Genomic DNA, 23,115 nt, shown 5'->3' with positions numbered 1-23,115 from the left:
TCTAAATAGGTTTGACATCTCTCATGTTTTTCATTTATACCTAAATCTTATCATGTTATCCCCAAAAGCTAATGCTCCACATTATGGAGATTGGGCCAATAGTTGTTTGTTTATATGTAATACAAATATTAACATGTATATGCATAGAAATAAAAGTGTTTGTATGCTTCCAGGCTTGCTAGTATTTCCTAAATCCAGAAGATACTTGCAGCTAGAATAATTTGCATCTTTAGCTATTGGTGCTTCTTTTAATACACAGCTATTGTTGTTCAGGCACTCAAAAATTTGTTCAATAACAATTTTGTTATTAGCAGGCCCTACTAAGCGCTGAGCACTTTTGAACCTTTGCTACTGGAGAGTATTCTTTCAGAAGGTTGAGTGTGTTTTAAGAGATCCCTCCGGCTTTTTTCAAAATGCCTTACTGACTTCTAGTTGGACTTGCTGTTCTGAATCCCTTGGGGGTTTGTGAAAATATCCATCTTAAGTTTAGTCTTTTTCTGCCTAAAGAAATGGTATTTTAGAGTGTGCTGGGGTATTTTCGCAGTCTTATATTTCTCCATACTAAAATTCAAGATGGTAAAATTGCTAGTTTACAAATAGTCCCATAGAATCATGTTTTCTCTTTTTTTCAGCAGCAGTGACCTAATTTATAAAATATTTCTCACTATGTTGCAGTTATACTTATTGGCCCAAATGGGACAAAATAATCCAGTGGTCACATATACTGAGCACTCCTCAAGGAGCCCTCCATGACTTTAGCTTATAAACGGGGTTTGAAACAGTTTGGCAATATAACTTTTTTGCACTATTCTTAGAAATCAGTGAAAATATACTCAACTCAAGTCTTTAAAATGTTATTTCTACAAGAGCTAAATCAAGGGGTGGAATAATGAAAGGAAGAGTAGGGGACAGAGATTTCTTTATTGTAGCTACCTGTGAATTACCTATTAGTTTGGAATAATGATAGTGCAGTGTGTCTTTGAATACAGTCAGTTTATTAACCCACATCCCTAGAATCCTAACCATGACTTCAAGAATATTTCGTTTTCTATATCATTGCAAAAATTCTTGACCATCATTATCCCTTCTTTTTAAGGGTAAGGTAAATTTAAACCTTTTAGTAGGTAGTAGAAACACATAAAATCTCTCCTTGAAATCGTGCCATAAGAACAATCTTTTCTTTCAGTCTTTTGGAGCTTCCAGTACTGGCTAAAAGTAGGAGCTGCAGAAGCATATGAAAATATTCAAATCGTGGTTACCGGATTGTATTTTGTTTTGTACGATTATATTGTTATTGTACTGTGTATAATTGTGTTACTTGATATACAGCTATTTTTCTAAATGTCAAGATGTGGCTCATAAAGAACCTTAAAACTCCATTTCATGGTTACTACAATAAATGAGTTTCAATGGAATAATGCAGTTTGGAGAGGAGACATAGCTGTTGCGCACACTGCATTTTTGTTGGGACATTTTAACTTCTGGGTGTTGTGTTTTTTTTCTCTTTTACTTAGCTCTCTAACATAGCCACAAAAAATTTGATATGTTTTTTTAAGTCACTTGAGGGGGAAAAAAAGTCTGATAGTATTTCATAACTTTCCGTTCAAAACTTATGTAAAATTTCAGTCCTGTTTTAAGACAAGATTTGATATTCTTGTTTAATGGAGCGACTCTGCACTCAGGATGCTCATACAAAGACAGAGCCACTCTTGTACAGGTGCTTGCATAGTGCGTACTGAAAATCAAAACTCCAGGTATACATCAAACTGTAGTAGCTTTACCGAAAACTGATTTTTCGAAGTTGCTGAGCTTAGCAGACATGCATGACGCTATCAGTTTTCTGTCCTCCCATAAAATAATTGCAATACTTTATTTAAAAAAAAAATATATTAAATAATTACTTCATTTTGAGGGTGATTACAAAAAGCGTCACTTAACATAAATTCGCCAAAATGTCTACATGTCATTCCCTCTGCCTTTAGTTATGCCTAACAACTACCAGGATCCTGGCACATTTCAAAACTATTTCCAGACATCTCCAGTTCCCCTGTGTGCTTTCTTCTTCCTTCTGTCTTTGACACAGTCCTCCCTGTCCCTGTTTAACTATATTCCTTCTGCTTCCTATGCTTGCATTTTATTTTTTTTAATAACCAGAGTTTTCAACTCTGCATGCCTTTTATTTACTCATTAATGCTATAATTCACTCCTTCAATTTTTCAAGCTATCTTTCATTATGTGTGAAAAAAATTCATTGATGCAATTAATGTAGGCTGATAATTTCCCTTTTATCAGCCTACCAGATAATTTTGATGTTTGGTGATGATACCATTTTGTATTTAATAGATAATCTAAGTAAAGGGGATATGTTTGTACAACCTTTAGATAAGAAATCTATATATATTTATATATTTGAGCCAGCAATGTGCCATTACAGCAAAGAAGGCTAACAGTGTTCTGGGCTGTGTTAGGAGTGTTGCCAGCAAGTTGAGGGAGATCATTCCCCTCTAGTCAGCACTGGTGAGGTCACACCTCGGGTACTATGTCCACCTCTGGGCTCCTCAGTACAAGAGAGACATGGACATACTGGAGAGAGCTCAACGAAGGACCACAAAGATGGTTAAGGGACTGGAGAATCTCTCCTGTGAGGAAAGGCTGAGAGCTGGGACTGCTCAGCCTGGAGGAAGCTCAAGGAGGATCTCATCAATGTAGCTGAAGGGAGAGTGCAAAGAGAACAGGGCCAGGCTCTTTTCAGTGGTGCCCAGTGACAGGACAAGAAGCAATGGCACAAACTGAAACACGGGAGGTTCCCTCTGCACATCAGGAAACACTTTTTTTACAGCGAGGGTGAATGAGCACTGGCACGGATTGCCCAGGGAGGTTGTGGAGTCTCCCACCTTGGAGACAGTCAAAAGACACCTGGACATAGTCATAGTCATAGTCTATGTGGTCCTGCTTGAGCAGGAGGGGTTAGAACAGATGACCTCCAGAGGTCCCTTCCAACCTCAACCATTCTCTGATAGGCATAGTTTGATTACAAAATACAATTTGAAGTGATGGTAAACTGTACACCTACTGGAACATTGAGGGTGACTGTGGGGAAAAATTCTGAAACTGGTGGATCACTATAGGAAAAAAATGTTAGGGAGAATTTACCTAAGATATAGTAATGCCAGCAAAATATCTGCAGCTTATTTGATGTATCTGAAGGTAGAATACCATTCTTTGTTACACTGTGGATGCTCTTTCCTTACAACTGAGGCACTAGCACCATTTTTGTCTCTTTTTTACTATCCTAAAATACTTCCTCTATTTTACAGTCACTCTGTCAATCTCTGTCTCTCTGTTACACTAATAATAATAATCAATATAAGTGACTGTAGAACCTAAAGTTTCCTTCTGCCTTGAAATGTCAATATTAAACCCTGAAATCCATTAGCCCCTGTACTTTGATTTCTGAATCACCCTACATCTTAATTTTCTCAAAATAACATTTACAACTGAAAGTTTGCAGTTTTGGTGGTTGAGCCGGGGGGGCATTGACAGGAAGGTACTGTGCTTAAAATTCTCTTTTAAAATGCTTATTGAACCCACCATCATCTTCTGTGTGTAGATTCTTAACTGCAAAAAGCCCAGATAATTTGGCTGCATTATATTCAGCTGCATATCAGCAACAAACATCATTTGCCTTAGCATATTAGCTGGTTGAATAAGCTTGCCTCAATGCAGAATATTAACAGATGCCTTTCTCTTTTCTGACCCCATTTAAGCACAGGGAAAATAATTTTCTGTTTTCTTTCCCAAAGATGATAGAGCTCTTGCTTTAGTGTGTTGTCTGATGTAGTCAGCTTGTAAGAGAGGGAATCTTAACCAGTCATTTTATCAGAAATTAGTGTCTCCACATGCTTTCATCTTTTGTAACTAACATTCTGGGCCAGTCTTTCAAAACTGTGAGTAATTGGAAGCCATAAGCAAAAACATGCAATCACTTTCTGTAGTAGTAAACCTGGGATAACTGACATGCAGGCGTCAGGTGTCTCATTTGAAAGGAATTAAATTAGAGGTGGAGTGTTACAAGCATTTTTGGGCGATATACTATGGAGCTACAAGTTTTTCAGTGGCAGTCCCTGTATGACTACATGATGCTGTAGGCTGGCATTGCAAAAGCCGTAGATTCGTGTCCTATCATGTCAGGAACTGACCTGATGTGCAGGGTCATGAGATAACAAATATCCTGATTATAGCATGAAAGCAATGTTATGGTCAGCTGTAACTCCACTCTTTCTTCCACTGTCTATTAGTCTCATATCTCATACAGTGGTTCAGATTTTCCTTTGTCATTTCTGGCCTCTCATGTCTCAGGCAGTACATGTGAGGCTTGCAGGTTAATGCATGTCTCATGCTTTTTTCCCTTGGTAAGCCTAGATTTCATGCATTTTCAGTGTCATGCAAATTCTGCTGTCCCTTCTGTGCAAAAGAAGTTTGGCCTGATCTATAATCAGCTGAAAAATTATGTGACAAAATGTCATAGTTGTATGGTCCTAACTAGCTTTGCAGGATTAGGATCATGAAGTGGCAAGGAAGTGACTGAATGGCAGAAGGGCAGACAGCAGGGCTTTCACTTACAAGGGTTCTACCAGAAAATGCATTCCCCAGCAAAAACCTGTTTGCAAGCCCTTCTGCAGTAAGTGACTCCATATGGCCATGTACATGCCAGGCCTCATGCATGGTAGTGAAGTTTTTTGAGAAAGGGAGCATATATTTTTGTCCTGCTCTTATACTGTTACTGACATGTTAGTTTTGGGCTACTGTTACAATAGTGGTTTTGATGGATCCTTGGTTGACCCAGAGCAGCTGCTTTCATGTTTTAGTATTCCGATGCTACCAGCTGACTATCTCAGACCGTAACATTATGCACATAGGCTTTTAAGGATTTGTGAAATTTGAGGGTCAGCGCGTTGTTCAAGACTTATGGCCAGCATGGAATGAACAACATTCTGCTAGCAATAGTAACTTATATTTGATCTGTTGTTTGAAAGTCAGTTACGTTCCCAAGCAGTAATTGTTGCACGTAAGAAGAGAATAAATCAGTTCTTCAGAGATGACTGTACTTTCATTGCCAGATGAAATTTCAGAACAGAATCACTTATCAAAACAAAGTTTTTGAGAAATTATGAGATCAGGCCAGTTAAGTTCTTCATTATGTAAATTTTGGATTGAAATCAATCCCATCTATTATAATTTAGAAAAGAAAAAACCTATCTTCCCACTTTGTAACATATTGTATTGTTCAATGTTAGTTTTAGCTTCTGTTCCTGGCCTATTCATAGATCTGCAGCCCATTACAGTGGCGCCTGTTAGAGCAAATACTGTGAAAGTTTTGCCAGTTTTTCTATGATAAACCATGTTTTCCAGGAATTCATACTTAATCATAAAAAATCCCTCGTAATTGAGACTTGGCATGGAAAGTCTTGATTCACAAGGATTTTGCTTGTGTGTTTACCCAGATTTTCAAAAATAAATCAGTCATCTAATTTATTAAGCTAGAGGTATTTTAAAAATAATGTATTGTTTAAAGATCATTGAATCGTATTTGTTGGAAACAAGTAATATTATGGTCACTTAATCTAAATAGACACATTTCCTGACAATGAATAATTGCTTTGTTGCTCTTATCTCACAGATCACTCTTAAATGTTTCTGTGTGTTTTGTCTATTGGGTAGATCCATGCAGAAACTGATTAGTAGTTTAAAATGCTCAAATTATTTTCAGTATTCCAGAAAATGGCTAAGGTATTTTGCTTTGAAAAGCTAACAATGTATCAATGAAAATTTAACTGTATAACTCTAACTTATGGTATGATGTTGATATGACATCCTAATGTGCATTTTAAAACTTTTTTTTTCTATATGCAATGCTTAATTTATAGGTGGCAGGATTTTTCCATTTAGTTAATTACATGTAAATAACTACTAATCCATGTTGTGAATGTTCGTCATAGAGATACAAGAGTCAATCTGCTTTGTGACTCTTAGCTAGGATGTTTCCATTGTTCTGATAAAGACAAATGATAACACTGGCAATTTCTAACTAATAATACATATAATTGTGCAGATTTTAATTGACTGCATAGACCGACAAACCAGGGAGAAATGCTTATTCTTTATTACAAACATTTCTTTTCAACTGCATATTAGTACTTTATGTTTCCTGTTGAAACCAGGTCTGGGGAAAGAGCTATCATCTGATGTTTATTTACACAGAAATTAACAACAACAAAAATGACATGTTGAAAGCCTGTATGTGTGGAAAAATTTTAAAGAAGAACTGGGTAGTGTTAAGGAGTATGTTTTTATTTGGCTACACAGAAGGAAACAGAAAGATGTTAAGCATAACTGGAAGGAGAATAAATTCAAACAAGATTTTGAAAGGAATCTCCTGAAGTCAGCAAATGAGAAGAAGAAAATGTTACCTTCCAGTCTGAGTTAGAGAGAAGGAAAGTGGCTATAATAGTGGATTAATTGTCTTAGTAGAGAAAATAAACAGTTGAGTGGATACTTGTAACTAATTTGATAAGTATGTCACACCCTAAATGATCCAGCTGTCACCCACTATTAATCTTACAGGACAGCTTAAATCAACACATGGAAGAGATTGTGATGAAAGCACTGGCCAAGGAATGAGTATTTGCTAACATGATGAAGTAATTAGCATTCAGTAGAGATCAACTATACTTCAATGTGAGAAGCTGATAATAACTTAGCTGAGCTTGATTCAAATAAATACTTCCTTGCAGCGTTCAAAACAGTATCAGCCCAACCTGAATATGTAGCTGAAGTTATACGCCCGTGTGTCTGGTTTTTAGGCCTATGTATTCCAGTCCAGGGGCTTATCATGTATGCATCTGAAATCAGAGCTGTAAAAATTGTTTAGCTTGAAAAACAGCTGCTAATTTAAAGTTAGTGAAGTCTAAAAGGTTCAGGTAAATGTTTCTTTCATCATCTCTAGATCTTCTGCAAAGAAGGTACAGACAGGGATGCACCATTCTTGGGAGAAGTACTAGTTGGCACAAGTCAGAAACATGCCAGGAAACCTGCTAGTGTTTCAGGACAGCATTCAAACCTGTGCTCTGGCTCTTTTTATTTTATTCATAAGATGTAGCCCTTGCAGCTGTCCACCCCTTTAGCAAGGATTGTGGCTTGTTCTACTGTACCCACTGTACCGTACTGCAGGATTGGCTCTCTATGACTGCCAGCCTCAATATCCACTGGTGGAAATACCCCTGGCCCACAAAAAATTATTAGTACCAGGCACTTCTAAGCAAAAAATAAATAGATACTTGAACAATGTCAGTTATGCAATGTCTTTAAGCTATAATGAAGCCAAGATCTCATATCCATCAGAAGCTCACCCAAAGTAGCCATAAGAATGTAATGATGTGGAGCAGGAATAGCACATACATTTATATTTTTCATATGGTTAATTAAACCTATGCGATCATTCTGTACATACTAAGGTTTTATTGGTATTCGAATAAAGAATTTCTTTTCTGAAAAAAAAATAACTGATAATTACTTCTCTCTGTGCTTCTAATCAACAGTCTTTTGATGTACATCTGTTTTTTAAGTACATCTGTAACTTCCAGTCAGGAAAAGCCTTTTATGGCAAGTAGCCTTTAAGCTACATGCTGTGTTTATTTCATATATTCTTTTTCCTTTTCTTAAAAAAGCATCCCCACATTTTTCTTCAACTTTATCAGTGATTATATACTTTAAAACGTTTTATGCAGGAAAACCTTTTAGTTTTCACTTTAGTTTAGACTGGCTGTTTAAACTGGTGGTGGAGATTATAGTGCTGTCTTTCTTGCAGATGTATATCAGAATAAGAAGAGAACCTAATTTGTCCACTCCATATGTATTATTAGACACCACATTATACTGCTTCTTATAGCATGTGATGCCAAGGCTGTATCCAGATGCTGTTTATTTGAAGGGGGAAGACAGCCCCCTGTGGTGCTGAGAGCATCTGCAGCAACAGGCTGGCATAACAGAGATGCTGCAGACCATTCATTCCCCTAGCAAATCCATGCCACTTGCCTCTGGGAGGGGAAAAATTATTTTTGTTGTCGTTGTTCTTCAGGCCAGTGCTAAATATAAAAAAAATACATGGTTTTAAATACGTGTTTAAACACTGATGCACTTAGGGTTGAAATACATACTCGTTATTCAGTCATGTTTAAGCATGTGAAACAGCTTGTGGATAAATTTATTGTCAAGGGCTCAGTTTAGTAAAGTAATTGTCAAAGTAAACCTTTGTTCAGTTCTGCATGTTTGCTGCCTATGAAGCCAGTGCTGCCCCACTGTAGGTGTTCCTGGCTAAGCAGCTGTGCCGGGGGAAGGAGCGGACACGTGCTCCTCATCCAGCCCTGCACCCTCTGCCCGGTGGCCTTCAGTGCCAAGGGAGGCAGTCCGGGCCTCCTGGAGGCACTATTTTGTACTTGGGTGGATTAGCAATTGTTAACACAGCCTCTTCCGCATGCAAAGCTGTGAGAGTGGTGATTGCCAGGTGCTGGGCACTGAGGAACAGCTGGGGCAAAAATGTCCTCAGCTGCTCCAGCTGGATCCAGAGAAGGGGCATTCCCTATAAGCGCTTCATTCTGGAAAAATGCTATATTCAGGCTTCTCGTGGCTCTTCCTAGACATAAGTTTTTATGATGAAGGTGAATAGCAAGTCTAGGCTCTATGGTGCTCCCCTGATAGATCACATTTTGTTATTTGCTTATTGCAGCTTCTGATGTCAAATTTGTTAGAGGCATACAGTTATGTCCAGGCCAGGTTGGGGTTTTTTTGTGTTTTTTCATACCATCAATAGATAAGTTTATCCAAACAAAATTCCCTTCAAAGTAAAGTTTCTTTGTGTGAGGACTAAGCCTGTGCATTCATATCTGGAAATCTTCTGCAAAGTCCGTTGAGTTCCTTTTGGATTAATATTTGCAGCTGTAGAAACGAAGCTAGCAGAAGCGTCACAAAAGCCAGAGTCAGGACTAACTACTATACTTGAAATGAATATGCTCAAACTTGGGACTTTTATAGATCTATAAAGTTCTCTTTGCCACAAAATAAAATTAAAGCACGGGCTGGCTGGATGTCTAGGAAAAAGTGATGATGGCCTTAATACAGTTTAGTAAGCATTGTTCTTTCAGTCAATTATATAAAAATTCTGAAAAATAATAAACTGAGGATAATGGTAAACAATACTCTAGAGTAAACCTAAAAAAAAAATCCAGGTTGCTTTGTAAAGTGGACCCATTCAAACATAATTAATTTCCATTTAATTAAATGTAAAGTTATACTGGAGGATCAAAGAGTTATAGAACTAGGAATGCATACCTGCAGGATGAGGAATGGCATCTAAACCCCAGTGTTTCTCAAGAGAAATCACATGAGCCCACTGCAATGTAGAGAGAAAAATTTCAAATGTAATTCTTGGTTGTATAACTTTGGTAATAAGGAAAAAGCACAATAAATCAATTTTATCCTATATACGAGCAGAAATCTAACATCCAGTCTGTGGAAGATATTAGAAAACTGAACAGAGTGCAGATAAGAGTCACAAACTTTATTTGAGGGCTACAAAATAAGCTTTAAAGAAAGGTGCACAAAGACTGCCATATGTCTTAACTTATCAGAAAGATGATGAGCAGAGATTTATCTGCAATGCATAAAAAGGAGTCTGATCAAGGAGAGAAAGACATAATGAGAAATAATACCTGGATATTAAAATTTAAGTTAGGAACTGAGCAGGTATTTCTGGCAGTGGAATGATTAACTGCTGGGACAATTACCAGAGGAAATGGTGGATCCTCCATCTCCTCTTGTCTTCAGCTCTAGATCGGATGCATTTCTCCAACAAGTTATTAGAACTCAACAGCATATAAGAATAATGTTTGATGGCTCATGTTTATGTAAGAGATCTCACTAGATGTTCTCTTGAGCCCACTTCTCACCTGCAATCAGTGCATCATATTAAGTTCTAAGGAATAAAACAGGTTTTCAATTATATTAATATAAAGTGTAAGCATTCTTAGAGACATGCATTATCTAATTTTCCTATCTAAGTGTTTATTATTTAATCTACAGACTTTGAAAAGGTATGCAGGTTTCAGACAATCTTCGTGCAGTGAACTTCAGATAGGAACTGGTTCAGCTGGCTTCAAGGCAAACAAGACACTTTAAGTTATTAAGTCCAATAATAAACTTTGAGAAATCACAGGTTATTCGGCTTGTGTTTTGTCCTTACTATGCTCCCATGTGCATCTGCAGTAAAATTTAATATAGGATACATTATATCTAATGCTGCTATTACATGTGGACTTGAATTTATTTGGAAATGTTGTAGAGCATAATTTAAAGAAAGTACAGCATAAATAGTTTGTTTCTGCATGAATTTCCATTTTAAATAACCATAACTTTGAAACCACCTCATTTATTTCCTTCAAATATGACTCACTGTGAAAATGTCCAGGCATATCAGGCTGAATTTTCTGCTTTTGGCTGTCTTACACTATATTCCAATTAAAAAAAAAAAAAAAGGGGGGGGGGGGAGGGTGGAAATGCCTTTGAATAACTCAACATCTGCAATACAAAGCAAAGATACTAAATATTTTGCAACCCGTTCACTTAAACCCATTAACTGCTCATATTTTTAAAGGCTCACAATATCTTGAGCAAAATTATTTTTCCAGGGCACAAGAATTTCATGAGTCGTATATACCAGTTTAGTACCTTAGGGAAAAGAATGTTAGGTGGTCCCATGGTCTGTTTATGCATTACTTTGGAGAAAGCCTACAAGAAATACTTTTAAGTTCAGTTTATCTTAGGTTCTTGATCCTGATTTACTGATATTTCCTCCTGTCCTTAGCCAGCTCATGTTCAAGCCTCAAGTGCCAGCTGGTCAAAGAAGTTTAGTTAACACTTCACAGCAATGCGGGGACATTTAAAGAGCTGCTTGTGGGGGTTTTTTATGGGGATGGGGGTGCAAAGTTTTTCCTGCGGCAAGGATTAGTGTTCAAAAAACGGGTAGAACGGGTAGATGTGGCACTTCGGGACATGGTTTAGTCTAGTCTACCCTTGATTGGCTTAGAGTAGACTTGGTAATGTTAGGTTAATGGTTGGACTGGATGATCTTAAAGGTCTTTTCCAACCTACACAATTCTATGATTCTATGATTATGCAGAGAGTTGAAGCAAACATTGCTCAAACACTCAGAAAAAAAGTCCAGGAGAAAGTCTGAAGAAAATTCGTTCAGTAGTTTTAAATTAATGACGAATGTTTTTACAGTTTCGTGGTCCAGAGTTTGAGATGGCCCCCACAAACGCTGGCTGTGTGCCAGAAACATGGCCAGGCCAGGAGTCAGGGGTACAGCAAAGCTCTAGGTGCGTGGTGCATGAAAATGAAAATAGGCTTAACGGTACTTCTTTATGAAATAAAATAGACAATAACACAAATAGCTAATGGTCATACAACTTCTCTTTCTTTCATATTCCAGGCCAAGTCTGTCAGGCAGCATGAAACGGTGTCTGATATTTTAGTCTGAATAAGTCTCCTTTAAAACCAAAGAGGTTACACAATGTGTATGTGCTGATGAACGTACAGTAGTTGTGTACCTGTTTGAATACCAGTATTGGTGTAGGGAGAGAACTGTGTTTTTCCCTAGAGTGCTGAAATTCACCCTTTAGTCCAGCTGTTCCTTTCCACAGCTCTCCCCATGGCATGTTTGCAGTGAAAAAAAATAGCATCAACATCCTGGGAGACCTGTGCTGCCACTTCCCACGGAGGCAGCAGATGGGCTCAGGGGCAGCATGACCATGTTACGGAGGGACCCTCATCCTGATGCCTTTTTGCTTCCTTGCAGAACTCCTCATGCACTCCTTGTCTAAAGATAAGAGCAGAGCTTCAAAAGCGGGTCCAGATCATAGTTAACAGAACCTGGGTGAATGATTTAATGTTCCTAACTTCATTGTAAAGTAGACTCCATATAAACAACGTACTTCTAAAAAAGTTCCATGGGCTGTAAAGCTGTTTCTAAAGTTATGACAGTGGTTTGATGATACTAGTTCTATTGGGTTTGTGTGGCAAGGTTTTGGTAGCATGGAGGCTACAGGGTTGTGTTCTGTGAGAAGCTGCTAGAAGCTTCCCCTATGTCCGACAGAGCCAATGCCAGCTGGCTCCAAGATGGACCCACTGCAGGCCAAGGCCAAGCCCATCAGTGATGGTGGAAGCACCTCTGGGATAACATATTTAAGACAGGGAAAAAAAAACCTGCATAACACCAGCAACTGTAGCTGAAGAGAGGAGTGAGAATATGTGAGAGGAACAGCTCTGCAGACACCAAGGTCAGTGCAGAAGGAGGGGCAGGAGGTGCTCCAGGCATGGAGCAGAGATTCCCCTGCAGCCCCTGGTGCAGCCCATGGTGAGGCAGCTGTGCCCCTGCACCCATGGAGGTCCATGGTGGAGCAGATATCCACCTGCAGCCCGGGGAGGACCCCACGCCGGAGCAGGGGGATGTGCCCAAAGGAGGCTGTGACCCCGTGGGAAGCCCATGCTGGAGCAGGCTCCTGGCAGGACCTGTGGGCCCATGGAGAGAGGAGCCCAGGCTGGAGCAGGTTTTCTGGCAGGACTTGTGGCCCCATGGGAGACCCACGCTGGAGCAGTCTGTTCCTGAAGGACTGCACCCCATGGAAGGGACCCACGCTGGAGCAGTTTGTGAAGAACTGCAGCCCATGGGAAGGACTCATGTTGGCGAATTTCATGGAGGACTGTCTGCTGTGGGAGGGACCCCACGCTGGAGCAGGGGAAGAGTGTGAGGAGTCCTCCCCTGAGGAGGAAGGAGCAGCAGGGGCAACGTGTTCAATTTAGCCTCTTTTCTTACTGAACTCCAATAGGATTACCTGTGCATTACTTGAAGAGAGGCAGAAGTGATAATTAAAACTAATTTTTGAGCTGTTTCAGTTAAAAAAAAAGAAACAAACAAGCAACAACAACAACAAAAAAAGGTCCTGGAACAAAATTGTTCCCCAGTTCCTGACCAGAATCCCTAAAGGGAATTTATAAAGACAAACCCTTCACAACTAAGTAGTATTTCACAGAAGAAAAAAATCTCTAAAAAAAAATCAACTTTCCAGTATAATCTCTCCTTCTGTAAGAAACCCTTAATTGAACAAAATGCAATTTCCAGTATGAAATTAAACCTTGCAGGTGCCACAAATAAATGTTGTCTCAAGGGAATTTATTTTCTATTCCTTATATGATGAGATAAAAATAAAATTAATTAAATTGGCTAGAAAAAGGAGAAATGGAAGAAAATTAAAGAATCTGTTTTGAAATACTAGACAGAGGGAATTTTAAGTCAGATTAGTGTCCAGTCAAACCTAGAGAAGTTCAAAGCAAATTAATTCTAGCTATAACTGTTGCCTATAGAGTTAAGATGTATTTATACGTGTATGCATACTCTTGACTGGGTATAAATATTTTTTTATTATTTTGAAATTTGCTTTCTAATGCACTGTGAAAAGAAGGAAAATAAACAAAACCAAACCTTTCATTGGAAATATTTTACTTGGCTCTGCTTGCAAAGCATCTGATCTGACATGGTGTTGACTAAGATAAGAATAGTGAGTGCCCTGCATGTAAATGATATTCATATCATTGGAATCCTGAGCTAAATCTACGTTAGATAAACATTTTGGCTGCAATGGAGACCCACCTGTTTTCACACAACTGTGACTGAAAGAACAATGGGACCCAACATTTAAACATCTATACTATTCAGTTAAACATATGGCTTCTAGCAGAGTCTTCTGAGAGTTTCCATGTCACCTTGAGTTTGCTGGTTTTCCTCTTCCTCTAGTGTGCTTCTTTTGCTTTCTTCTCTGAGTCCGTATGTGTGAATTTCTATTTTTTTCACTTTTTGTATTCATTAGTGGGTAGAATGGCTTATGTTCTAGGCAGAGTAATGGGTATGTCTACAAAGAAAAATGAATATTCTTTGAAATGATGGCAGTGGAAGCAGTTTTCAGTTAATAGCTCACTGCCATCTACTGTACGCTTTGGAAAACTGCACTGTAAGGCGACTTCCCAGTGAATTTGCCCTGAAGTTGAGGAAAAAATCCACTGAATTCTCAATAGGCTATGACATGTAAATTCCATTCTTTGTGGAGGAATCAGTATTTCTTAAACAGATGACAATGTCTGATGATACTCAATATTGTCCAGAAGGAAAGAACATCAGATTTTAGTATTGCTTAGTTAGTTTGTATTCAGGCCAGGTGAAAAGTAGATGTGTACTTTGGGAGAAAAAAAGTACCTCACTCTGCTTATTCTTGCCCTAAATAGCAAAACCTTTAGTTTCTTAGTGGATGTGTCAAAACAAAAAAAGCTAGTGGGATTAAGATACAGAAACTTGGGATAATTTGGTATTTCTTTTAGTTGAGGAATTATTCTTTGATTCTTTTGAATTAGCTTTCATCTCAGTAGCTGATGTCTGGTGTATACAAACACAAAGTATATGCAGTGTTAAGAGTTGGCTAAGATAAAATAATTTACCCACAGTTGTGTAATTATTAATTTGAAATTAAGATATCAGGATTATGGCTGTCAGGAACTGAGTAAGATATCATGCAGGTTAGCTCTGCGCTACCAGTGCTTTTGTAATGTTTTGTGTAGAAATTACAAGTTTTACTCAAGAAAGAAATTTCCATCATTTTCATCAGGAAAGCTGACCTCAAATAGACAAGAATGTGTGAAAAACATCAAACTGTGCATTTACATAAGAGAACTCATATTCTTAGTCTATTATTAATTTCAGTAGGCCGGGAATACATATAATTTATACCATTAGCTATTACTATTGCACCAAAATATACAAAAGATGACCAGTAGGCTTGCAAACTCAAGCACTTCAAAGCTGAAGAAGTGCCTTCATTTGATCGCTCTTTGTATCAGTTGTGGTGAAGTCTATAATTATGGTATGGTTTTTTCTATTTTTATTCAGTAATTGTTCTAAGACCTCATTTGCTCAACATTATTCAGCCCTTGCAAATGAAGAATGATACAATAATTCATGCCTTTTCTATGGTGTCCATTGTTACCATGTTTCAGTGCTTTGCAAACATTAATTAACCTGCCCTTACAAATTCTGATATTTTGGGATTTGAAATGGTGCTGTGGACAGCTGATGTACTCTATGTGATCATACCATCCCTTCTGTTGTCTTCAGAGGCAAATATGTGTTTACAGGACTTCTTCAAATGACATCAGAAATTCACCCAGGAGAACAAGGAACTGCTTTCTGACACTTGACCCCTTCTGTCCCATCTCAACCTTCTTAGTTCCTTTCCAGTGTCACCATCCAAGTCCCAATGTCTTTCACTCCCAGTCCGAAAAGGCTGTTTTACTTTGGCTGATTTCCCTCAAGTCATATTCCTTCTGTAGCATGCATTGAGCATAGCCAATTTCAGCCTAAATTTGATGGTGTTAAAAAAAAACAACTGCAAACTAGCTTAGGAAAGCTGTCATGAATTTGGTAGCAGGTGTCATTGGTAGAGATGCCTGTGGTGTGTGGTTTGCTAAGTTATTAAAGCCCTTTGTGTCCTCTTCCTGTGGGCCACTTGCCAGCGTTGGTTTGTAAATCATGCTATAGGAAGAGGTTGACTTTGTAGCAGTGGGGGAATTTTTTCTTTCACGGAGTGTGTTGTTTATAAGACTTCATAACAATTTGTGCATTTCTCTGGCAGTTCCAGCATCCAAAATTTTTAACCCGACTGAAAGCCCCAGGAAATAAATTACCTCTGGGGAATAATTTCTGGACTGAATCCTTTGTTTGCTTGGTTGTTGGATTTTTGCAGTCACTGTTTTGCAGTCGTGTAGTTTAATGTGTGCTGCAAATGGAGAGTAAATGATGAGGCATCTGCTGGTCTGTGCAGGACAGAGGTTGTCCTGCCAGAGAGGGGTCCTCCAGAAGCTTACATCTTCCATCTTTCTCTTGAGTTGATCTGACTGGTTAATCATGGAGTATCTCTGTTGTCTTTCCACTGCTGTTATTAGTTCCCTGGTGTCTGCCATCCTTCAGTGATACGACTTGAGTGTAATAACTTTTCTAGCTTGCTATGGGGAGGAGATGCTGCCACATGGGGGGTCTATGATAGAACTGCAGCCACAGGAGAATGATGTACAAGTGTGCATCATTTAGCCCCGAAAAGGACAATGGAAGGAAAGATTAAAAGGTGTATTTAGCAAAGTCTGCTGTTATCCCAGGATGCCATTGTGCCTTTGCTGCTAGCAGTGAAAGTTCTGCATATGAAAATACAGGGAAGGTAAGCAGGCATACACCTGTAAGTGCCATTATTCAGTAGTCATCAACAGAAAAACATTTTAAATAAAGATGGGAGTATTAAACATTCTGATATCTTTAAAGCAATAATATGTATGTGAGAACACTGAAAATTTGTGAGGGAATTACACTATGAAATAAAGCTGCAGATAGTTGTTGCTTTTTTTTTTTCTTAAATGTTTTAAATTTAAATCCTTGCTGCCCTCATGTGGATGTATACTGTGTTTTCTCCGTCTGCTGACACTAGCAATGGACAGGTTCTGTTAGAAGAGCAGCATTTACAACAGTATTTATACAGCAGATGAAGGACAGTTTGGATACTAAACTGATGCTGACTGTCTGAGCCAAGGATCTCAAGCAACATGGCTGGGAGTCCCTGTGAATACATCTGCTGCGTTTGAATTCTGGAGGATCAGGAGTGCCCTGAGTGTTAGCAATCTGCTGCCCAAACTCTGTCTGGAGAAAGCTGCCTTTGCAGCTGACAGAAGGTGATGAAGGGTCCTTCTGAACCAAGTAACATGTATCCCAAATTGACCAGGTGGGTTCATCCAGAAGGAACATGCAGTATTTCCAAATACCTTTCAGCTCAGGGTATGAGACAAACCAGAGTACTGAGCACAAATCTCTAATATACCAGCATGCAGCAGCTGTAGGAGCAACACTGACAAATGCTACAAAAACAAAAAAGGAAGAAAAAATTCAGCAAGAGCCAAGTTAATTATTTTTGTAGATGTTACTATCTGGTGTATGGACAGTTGCTCTGTATATTAGCATAAATAATGTTTTTTCAGGAATTCATGTTGGAATTGCATTATTACCTATATATTATCGTACCATTACCTGTATGTTATCATACTGTTAGCAGCTGTGGTACGTTGTTAGCTAACAATAATGTTTCATTGCATAGCATATTAGTTGCCCATCTACCTACCATAAGCAAGTAGTCCAAACAAAAGTTTAATGAATAACACTGTAAAGATACCAACCATTGGATAAGTTACTTAGTAGAAAATGAGGACTTACTCATTGGTAATTTATAAAGCAAATAGCAAAACTGAATTTTATAACATGGCAATAAAAGGTTTGAATGAATGGCTTTGACAGTCTTACTTCTGTAAAATAACTTGTGCAGAAATATGAGATACAAAATGATAGATAAGCTGGTAAGGCTTTTATTTGCTACATAATTGAACATTGAATCCAGCTAAGTTTTAAATCTTTCTTAGGTCCTATACATTTCAGTGTATACACATGATTTTACAGAGTATTAAACGAATTCTGTAAATTATGTTCAGAGCTCATTCTGATAATAAAATTGAGGAGCCCTTTTTTAGACAGTCAGAGATAAAAAATGCTTTTCAAATAAAAGCTAGTTAGCTAGTTAGTATGCAAGGGAAAAGGCAATCAAAATAAAAATAGGAATACAGTAACCTGAACAGTGCTCAGATATCCTGCTCTTTGCATGAATTGCTTGTATTTGCTCCCCTTGCTGTTAACACCAAAGGCTTTCCAAAATAGATTGTCTGCAGTCACAAAATAAAGCTTGAAGATCAGACCTGATGTGGAGGCCTGTAACTTGGAAAGGAGGAGCAAGGCGCGTGGCTGTCTGCCAGATGGCAGGCAGGCGAGTTATCCCTCGGAAGGGTGTAATGCCGCTTAAAGAGCGGTGCTGGCTGTGGGTCCCAGGCAGCTGCACTGGACGAGGTGCTTGCTTGGGTGCTGTTTCTGATCAGGAGGGGTTTATAGGCTAGGTGGATCAGACGTAATATCTCAGGTATTGTCACTTTCTGCCCTGTGCAGTGATACTATAACCTGTTATTGATAGCCGTAAAATCCCTCATAGAATCATAGAATCATAGAATCGTTTAGGTTGGAAAAGACCTTTAAGATCATCCAGTCCAACCATTAACCTACACTACCAAGTCTACTCTAAGCCAATCAAGGGTAGACTAGACTAAACCATGTCCCAAAGTGCCACATCTACCCGTTTTTTAAACACTTCCAAGGATGGGGACTCCACCACCTCTCTGGGCAGCCTGTTCCAAATCTTGACCGCCCTTTCCGTAAAGAAATTTTTCCTGGTTTCCAACCTAAACCTCCCCTGGCGCAGCTTAAGCCCATTTCCTCTCGTCCCTCTATGGAGACAGAGTCCTTTTGCTCTCCCTCCTCATTTGCTTCAGCCAGGAATTGCCTTCTGTGTGCAACAGCAAGTTCTGGACTATAATACACCGCTGCTAAAATCCACTCCTTTCCAACTGCCCCAGCAAAGGAAGCGCAGCAGAGCCCTGCTGCTTCCTATAGAGGGAAGGGGCTTGAGGTCAGGGCTCTTGCTCTCAGGAGCAGTGAGCACGGCAAGGTGCAGGGACACCGTGCAAGGGTCCCTGCAGACGAGGTTCTCCACACCTGACCCATGGCACAGAGCAGAGGGAGCCGCTGCCGTCCCGGCCCCAGCGGAGCGCCTCCTCCATCAGCCATCCTCACCCCACTGGCCTCCGGTTGGGGAACTGGGAGTGTTTGGCTCCCAGATCCTCTTTGAGGATCTACTTTCTGCATCATAAACATCATGTTCTTCAAAAGACATCTGTGGCAAGATATTCAGAAGTTACTTCTGTTCACCGTGCTTCTGCTGATAAAATAAGCACTGTAATTGGAATGTGATTTTAATAAAAGTTCTCATGCGTGGGGACTTCAGCAGTATACTTTGTTTGAACTCTCTTTATAGCCACTTTTTTCTTGCTAATCTCTAATCTGTGTTGCATTCTAGTAACAATATAAGAACCAATGATTAGCCAAGAAATACCTTTTATATTGAGTTTTCTGGTCAAAATGACAGTTGGAATTTGGGACTTATAGCATCGCCAGCCGTCTGGATTTTCTCTGTGTGGTTTAATATTGTCCTGAAAATAACAAACCTTATTTTGTACAACAGGGCGCTTGGAAATATAGTGAGCAGCCAAAGAGCTCAGTAACAAGAGAACAAGTTATCAGGTATCAATGGCTCAGTGATACTGCGTCCACACGGGTTGTTACTCCATGGCACATGTAAAAGAAGGTAATTTGCCTTTGGTGTGCCTTGGGGCAAAAGCAGGTACGGACAGGATTGCTGCACAGCCGGAGAAGCACTGTAATGTGTTTGTTGTACAATGACATGTCAAATCACTGAAATCTAGCCCCGTTAATTTCTATTTTAAGGATATTGTATGGGGAGCATGCTGGCAATTTGATTTGATTTGATGCTTGTGTTACAGGAGTGTCGTGGTTTAGCCCCAGCCAGCAACTAAGCACCACGCAGCCGCTCACTCACTCCCCCTGCCCCGATGGGATGGGCGAGAGAATCGGAGGAGTAAGAGTGAGAAACACTCCTGGGTTGAGATAAGAACAGTTTAATAATTGAAATAAAGTAAAATAGTAATGCTAATAGTAACAGTATAATAATGATAATAATAATAATGATACACGAAGCAAGTGATGCACAATGCAATTGCTCACCACCTGACGACCGATACCCAGACAGTTCCCGAGCAGCGATCGCTGCTCCCCGGCCAACCCCCCCAGTTTATATACTGAGCATGACATCATATGGTATGGAATAGCCCTTTGGTCAGTTTGGATCAACTCTTCTGGCTGTGCCCCCTCCCAGTTTCTTGTGCGCCTGGCAGAGCATGGGAAGCTGAAAAAGTCCTTGACTAGCATAAGCAGTACTCAGCAACAACTAAAAACATCAGCGTGTTATCAACATTCTTCTCCTACTAAATCCAAAACACAGCACTATGCCTGCTGCTAGGAAGAAAATTAACTCTATCCCAGCCGAAACCAGGACAAGGAGCTACTTTGTAAGGCTTAGACAAAGATAGCAAGTGGGTTGTGTGTCTTTTTACCTGTGCATCTCAAAGTTTTCAGAGGAAAAATAATAGGATCTTTCACTGCCTTAAACTTACAGTAAGCATTTACTCTAGTTCTCTGGAGGAGGTCATAGAAAAAACTAGATGAGGCCCTGACTGGAGTTTACATTTCTTTTACTAATTGGTCTGTACAGTGAAAAACCTCAGAACTTAAGATCACTGAGCAAACAGGGTAGCAAAACTCTAATAAAGCTCTATTTGATTCTGCTGGTCTTCTGAGAATCAGCTGACCAGCAGCGTTGGTCACTCGTTTCAAATTGTTTCCCCTCATCTACTCCTTCCTTAATATGCATTTTGAAGATTTGGGTTAAAAAAAAAATAGAACATTTAAAGTGCAAGTTAGCATACAATGTTGTACTATACATTCTTCCCAGTTCTGGTGCCTTACAATACAACAATTAGTAGAATCACGTAATAAAATTTTGATCTGGAGATTTCTATAATTCAAACCATCTTCTTGTAATGCCACTTTGTGTCAAGTATTTCTTCCCTCTGACCTCACTAGGTGTGCCTAGTCATTAGATACAGTGTTACTAAAGAGTTTTAACTTAAAAGCTGTTTTGATTAATGATTGGTTGGACTGAGGTTTTACTGCGTAGGATTAACTAGATTTAAAAATGGCAAAATGCCATAGTAGCGTTAATACCAGACTTTAATGAGAAGCAGAAGTAAACTGCAAGGACCCTTATGATTTTAGTATGGACTGAACTCAGGTGCTTATTACCTTAATGTTCTGTCCTATTTTATATACAAGTATTCCAATAACTCCTAGAGAATAGTAGCCTAGACAGCATATTAAAAATATGTAATCTGAAGTATATAACCCTGTATTTTTAATGAATCATAAATTTTGATAATTTTAGAGTCAGATTTATTCAGTGTTATTACCAAATAAGAGAAAATTGCTTCGTACTGGTTTGGGCCTTTTTAATTAAGAAACACTATGGAAGTAAGGCAAAGCCAGGCTGGCAAACATTTCTCCCCATTAATAATGTAGTGACATTGTAGATGAAAAATGCATTTTCACATTTTTATGTCATCTGCTACTTGAATTTCCTTTTACTGTCTGCTTAAGTTCATTTAGTTCTCCTGAAAGTTTACAAAGTTGCCACCTCTAGAGATTAGAGATTTTTTTGCCATTGATCACATATTTCACTCTATGATACTGCCAAGAAAACCCAGACCGTTCTCACTCCAGACAACATTCGGTCGTCTCCTTAAAGCCTACTAGATGTGATAGGATTTAAGCACATACTTAAAAGGTAATGCATTGCTGAATAAGGGTCTTTGTATCTGGTATTTTTTCAGTCCATGGTATCTTTGCTGAGATAATCAAAGGACACTGATTTATTATTAGACCTGAACAGGAGAAAACTTTCCCATCCCAGGAGTCTGAGAATTTTTTTCCTGCATTGATCCTGATTTCTCGATCGTGGTTATCTTTCAGTGAACTTCCAATAGTAAGAAGTGTGTACTGAAATTTTTGTTTCTGCACAGTAATATGCTGTGAGAATTAGGAACAGTGTACTAATAAGCAATAATAGCAGTTCTTTACAGAGGCGGCACTGTTTCTGCCAAAGGACGTAGGACGCCATCCAACCAAATACTTGGGCTGTAATGCCTAATTTCTCATTGAAATCATGGATATATTGGACTTGACTTAAATAGGATTACTCACTGAAGCAAATTTACGCAAGGGTCTAAGGCACGTATCCAGCTTTCAGTGAGTTAGGAGTCTACGTACTTGTTTGGCTCTGGGCCCCAGGCACTTGCATAATGTTGCGTGAGTTATCCTACCAAAAGTGAGACCTACATCGACATGGTTACTCATACCAGCAAAGTTGTGCCTGTGGACAAGTGATGACAGTCGAGGATCCTGCTTCCTCTTGTACCACATTGAAATCTTCTGTTTCCACTGATGATCGAAGCTCATTAGCCAGCATTACCTTTGCAGTCCCCTTTGATAATTTCTGTGCCACTGAGCTTTTCAACTACAGTCTAATATAACTTCTTTACTTATTGACTCATTGCTATTGGTTTTCCTATTTTTAGGAAGAAGACCAACAAAAACAAAGGACAAGAAAAAGAAGAAAAAGAATTTGATGGAAAGGGCTCAGAAGCAGCACAGCATCTTTTTAGCAACGGATAAAACAATCCAGTAAAGACTTGATTTTCTTTAATATATTTTTTTGCAAAGTGCACAAAAGCTGCTATATGCTCCTGCCTATGGATGCACTATGATTCAGCTGCTTTGACAGTATTGGTGGCAAATAACTTGTGAAAAAAGCCCACAAGCTTGTTTGTTTTATTTATATTTTTTTATTTTATTTTTTCCTCTCATTGTTGACCTGAAGACTTCAAGGTCAGGAGCACACTGAGTTGAATCAGTGGAAGTGGTGCTGAAGTGTGTCAAAGATTTTGTCCTGAGTGCCTCGTCAATGTGTTGACACGGAAGGGAAGCAGGAAAGAAACCTATGTATCACCATTAGGCGGACTTGTGCATATTTAAATAAAAAAAAAAGGAAGTCTTGGAGGTGTAGGTACTATTACATTTATGGCCTTTTTTTCCTATATTTGTACATTTCAAGAGTAAATGGATATGACTTACCTACTTAGCTTTAATGTATGTTGTTCTCAGCACCTGCTACATTGAAACAGTTGTATAATAAAACTGGTTTAAGACAATACACCCCAGGAGTTACTGCTTAGACGTACAGAAGCACAACAGACCCTATGTGTACATATTACTCTGTCTACATATAAATGAACATATTTACTGTACATCTATGCATTTTTATGTATAATACTTTATACATGTTTAAACTT

At 38.9% G+C, this 23,115-nt stretch overlaps 1 protein-coding gene across 1 annotated transcript in view; it reads left to right on the top strand.

Annotated features, from left to right (window-relative positions):
* The window catches only part of RSPO2 (R-spondin 2), a 109,151-nt gene extending 86,700 nt beyond the window's left edge, over positions 1 to 22,451 (top strand). The window contains exon 5 of the mRNA XM_075704747.1: positions 22,342 to 22,451. Within this exon, the coding sequence (XP_075560862.1) occupies positions 22,342 to 22,451 (110 nt within the window). The remainder of the gene's footprint in view (positions 1 to 22,341) is intronic.
* Positions 22,452 to 23,115: the final 664 nt, after the last annotated feature.

Source organism: Pelecanus crispus, chromosome 2, assembly GCF_030463565.1.
Source record: "Pelecanus crispus isolate bPelCri1 chromosome 2, bPelCri1.pri, whole genome shotgun sequence".
Lineage (NCBI taxonomy): Eukaryota > Metazoa > Chordata > Aves > Pelecaniformes > Pelecanidae > Pelecanus > Pelecanus crispus.
The sequence above is the reverse complement of the archived record's forward strand: the minus strand, read 5'-3'. Positions and strand labels throughout refer to the sequence as shown.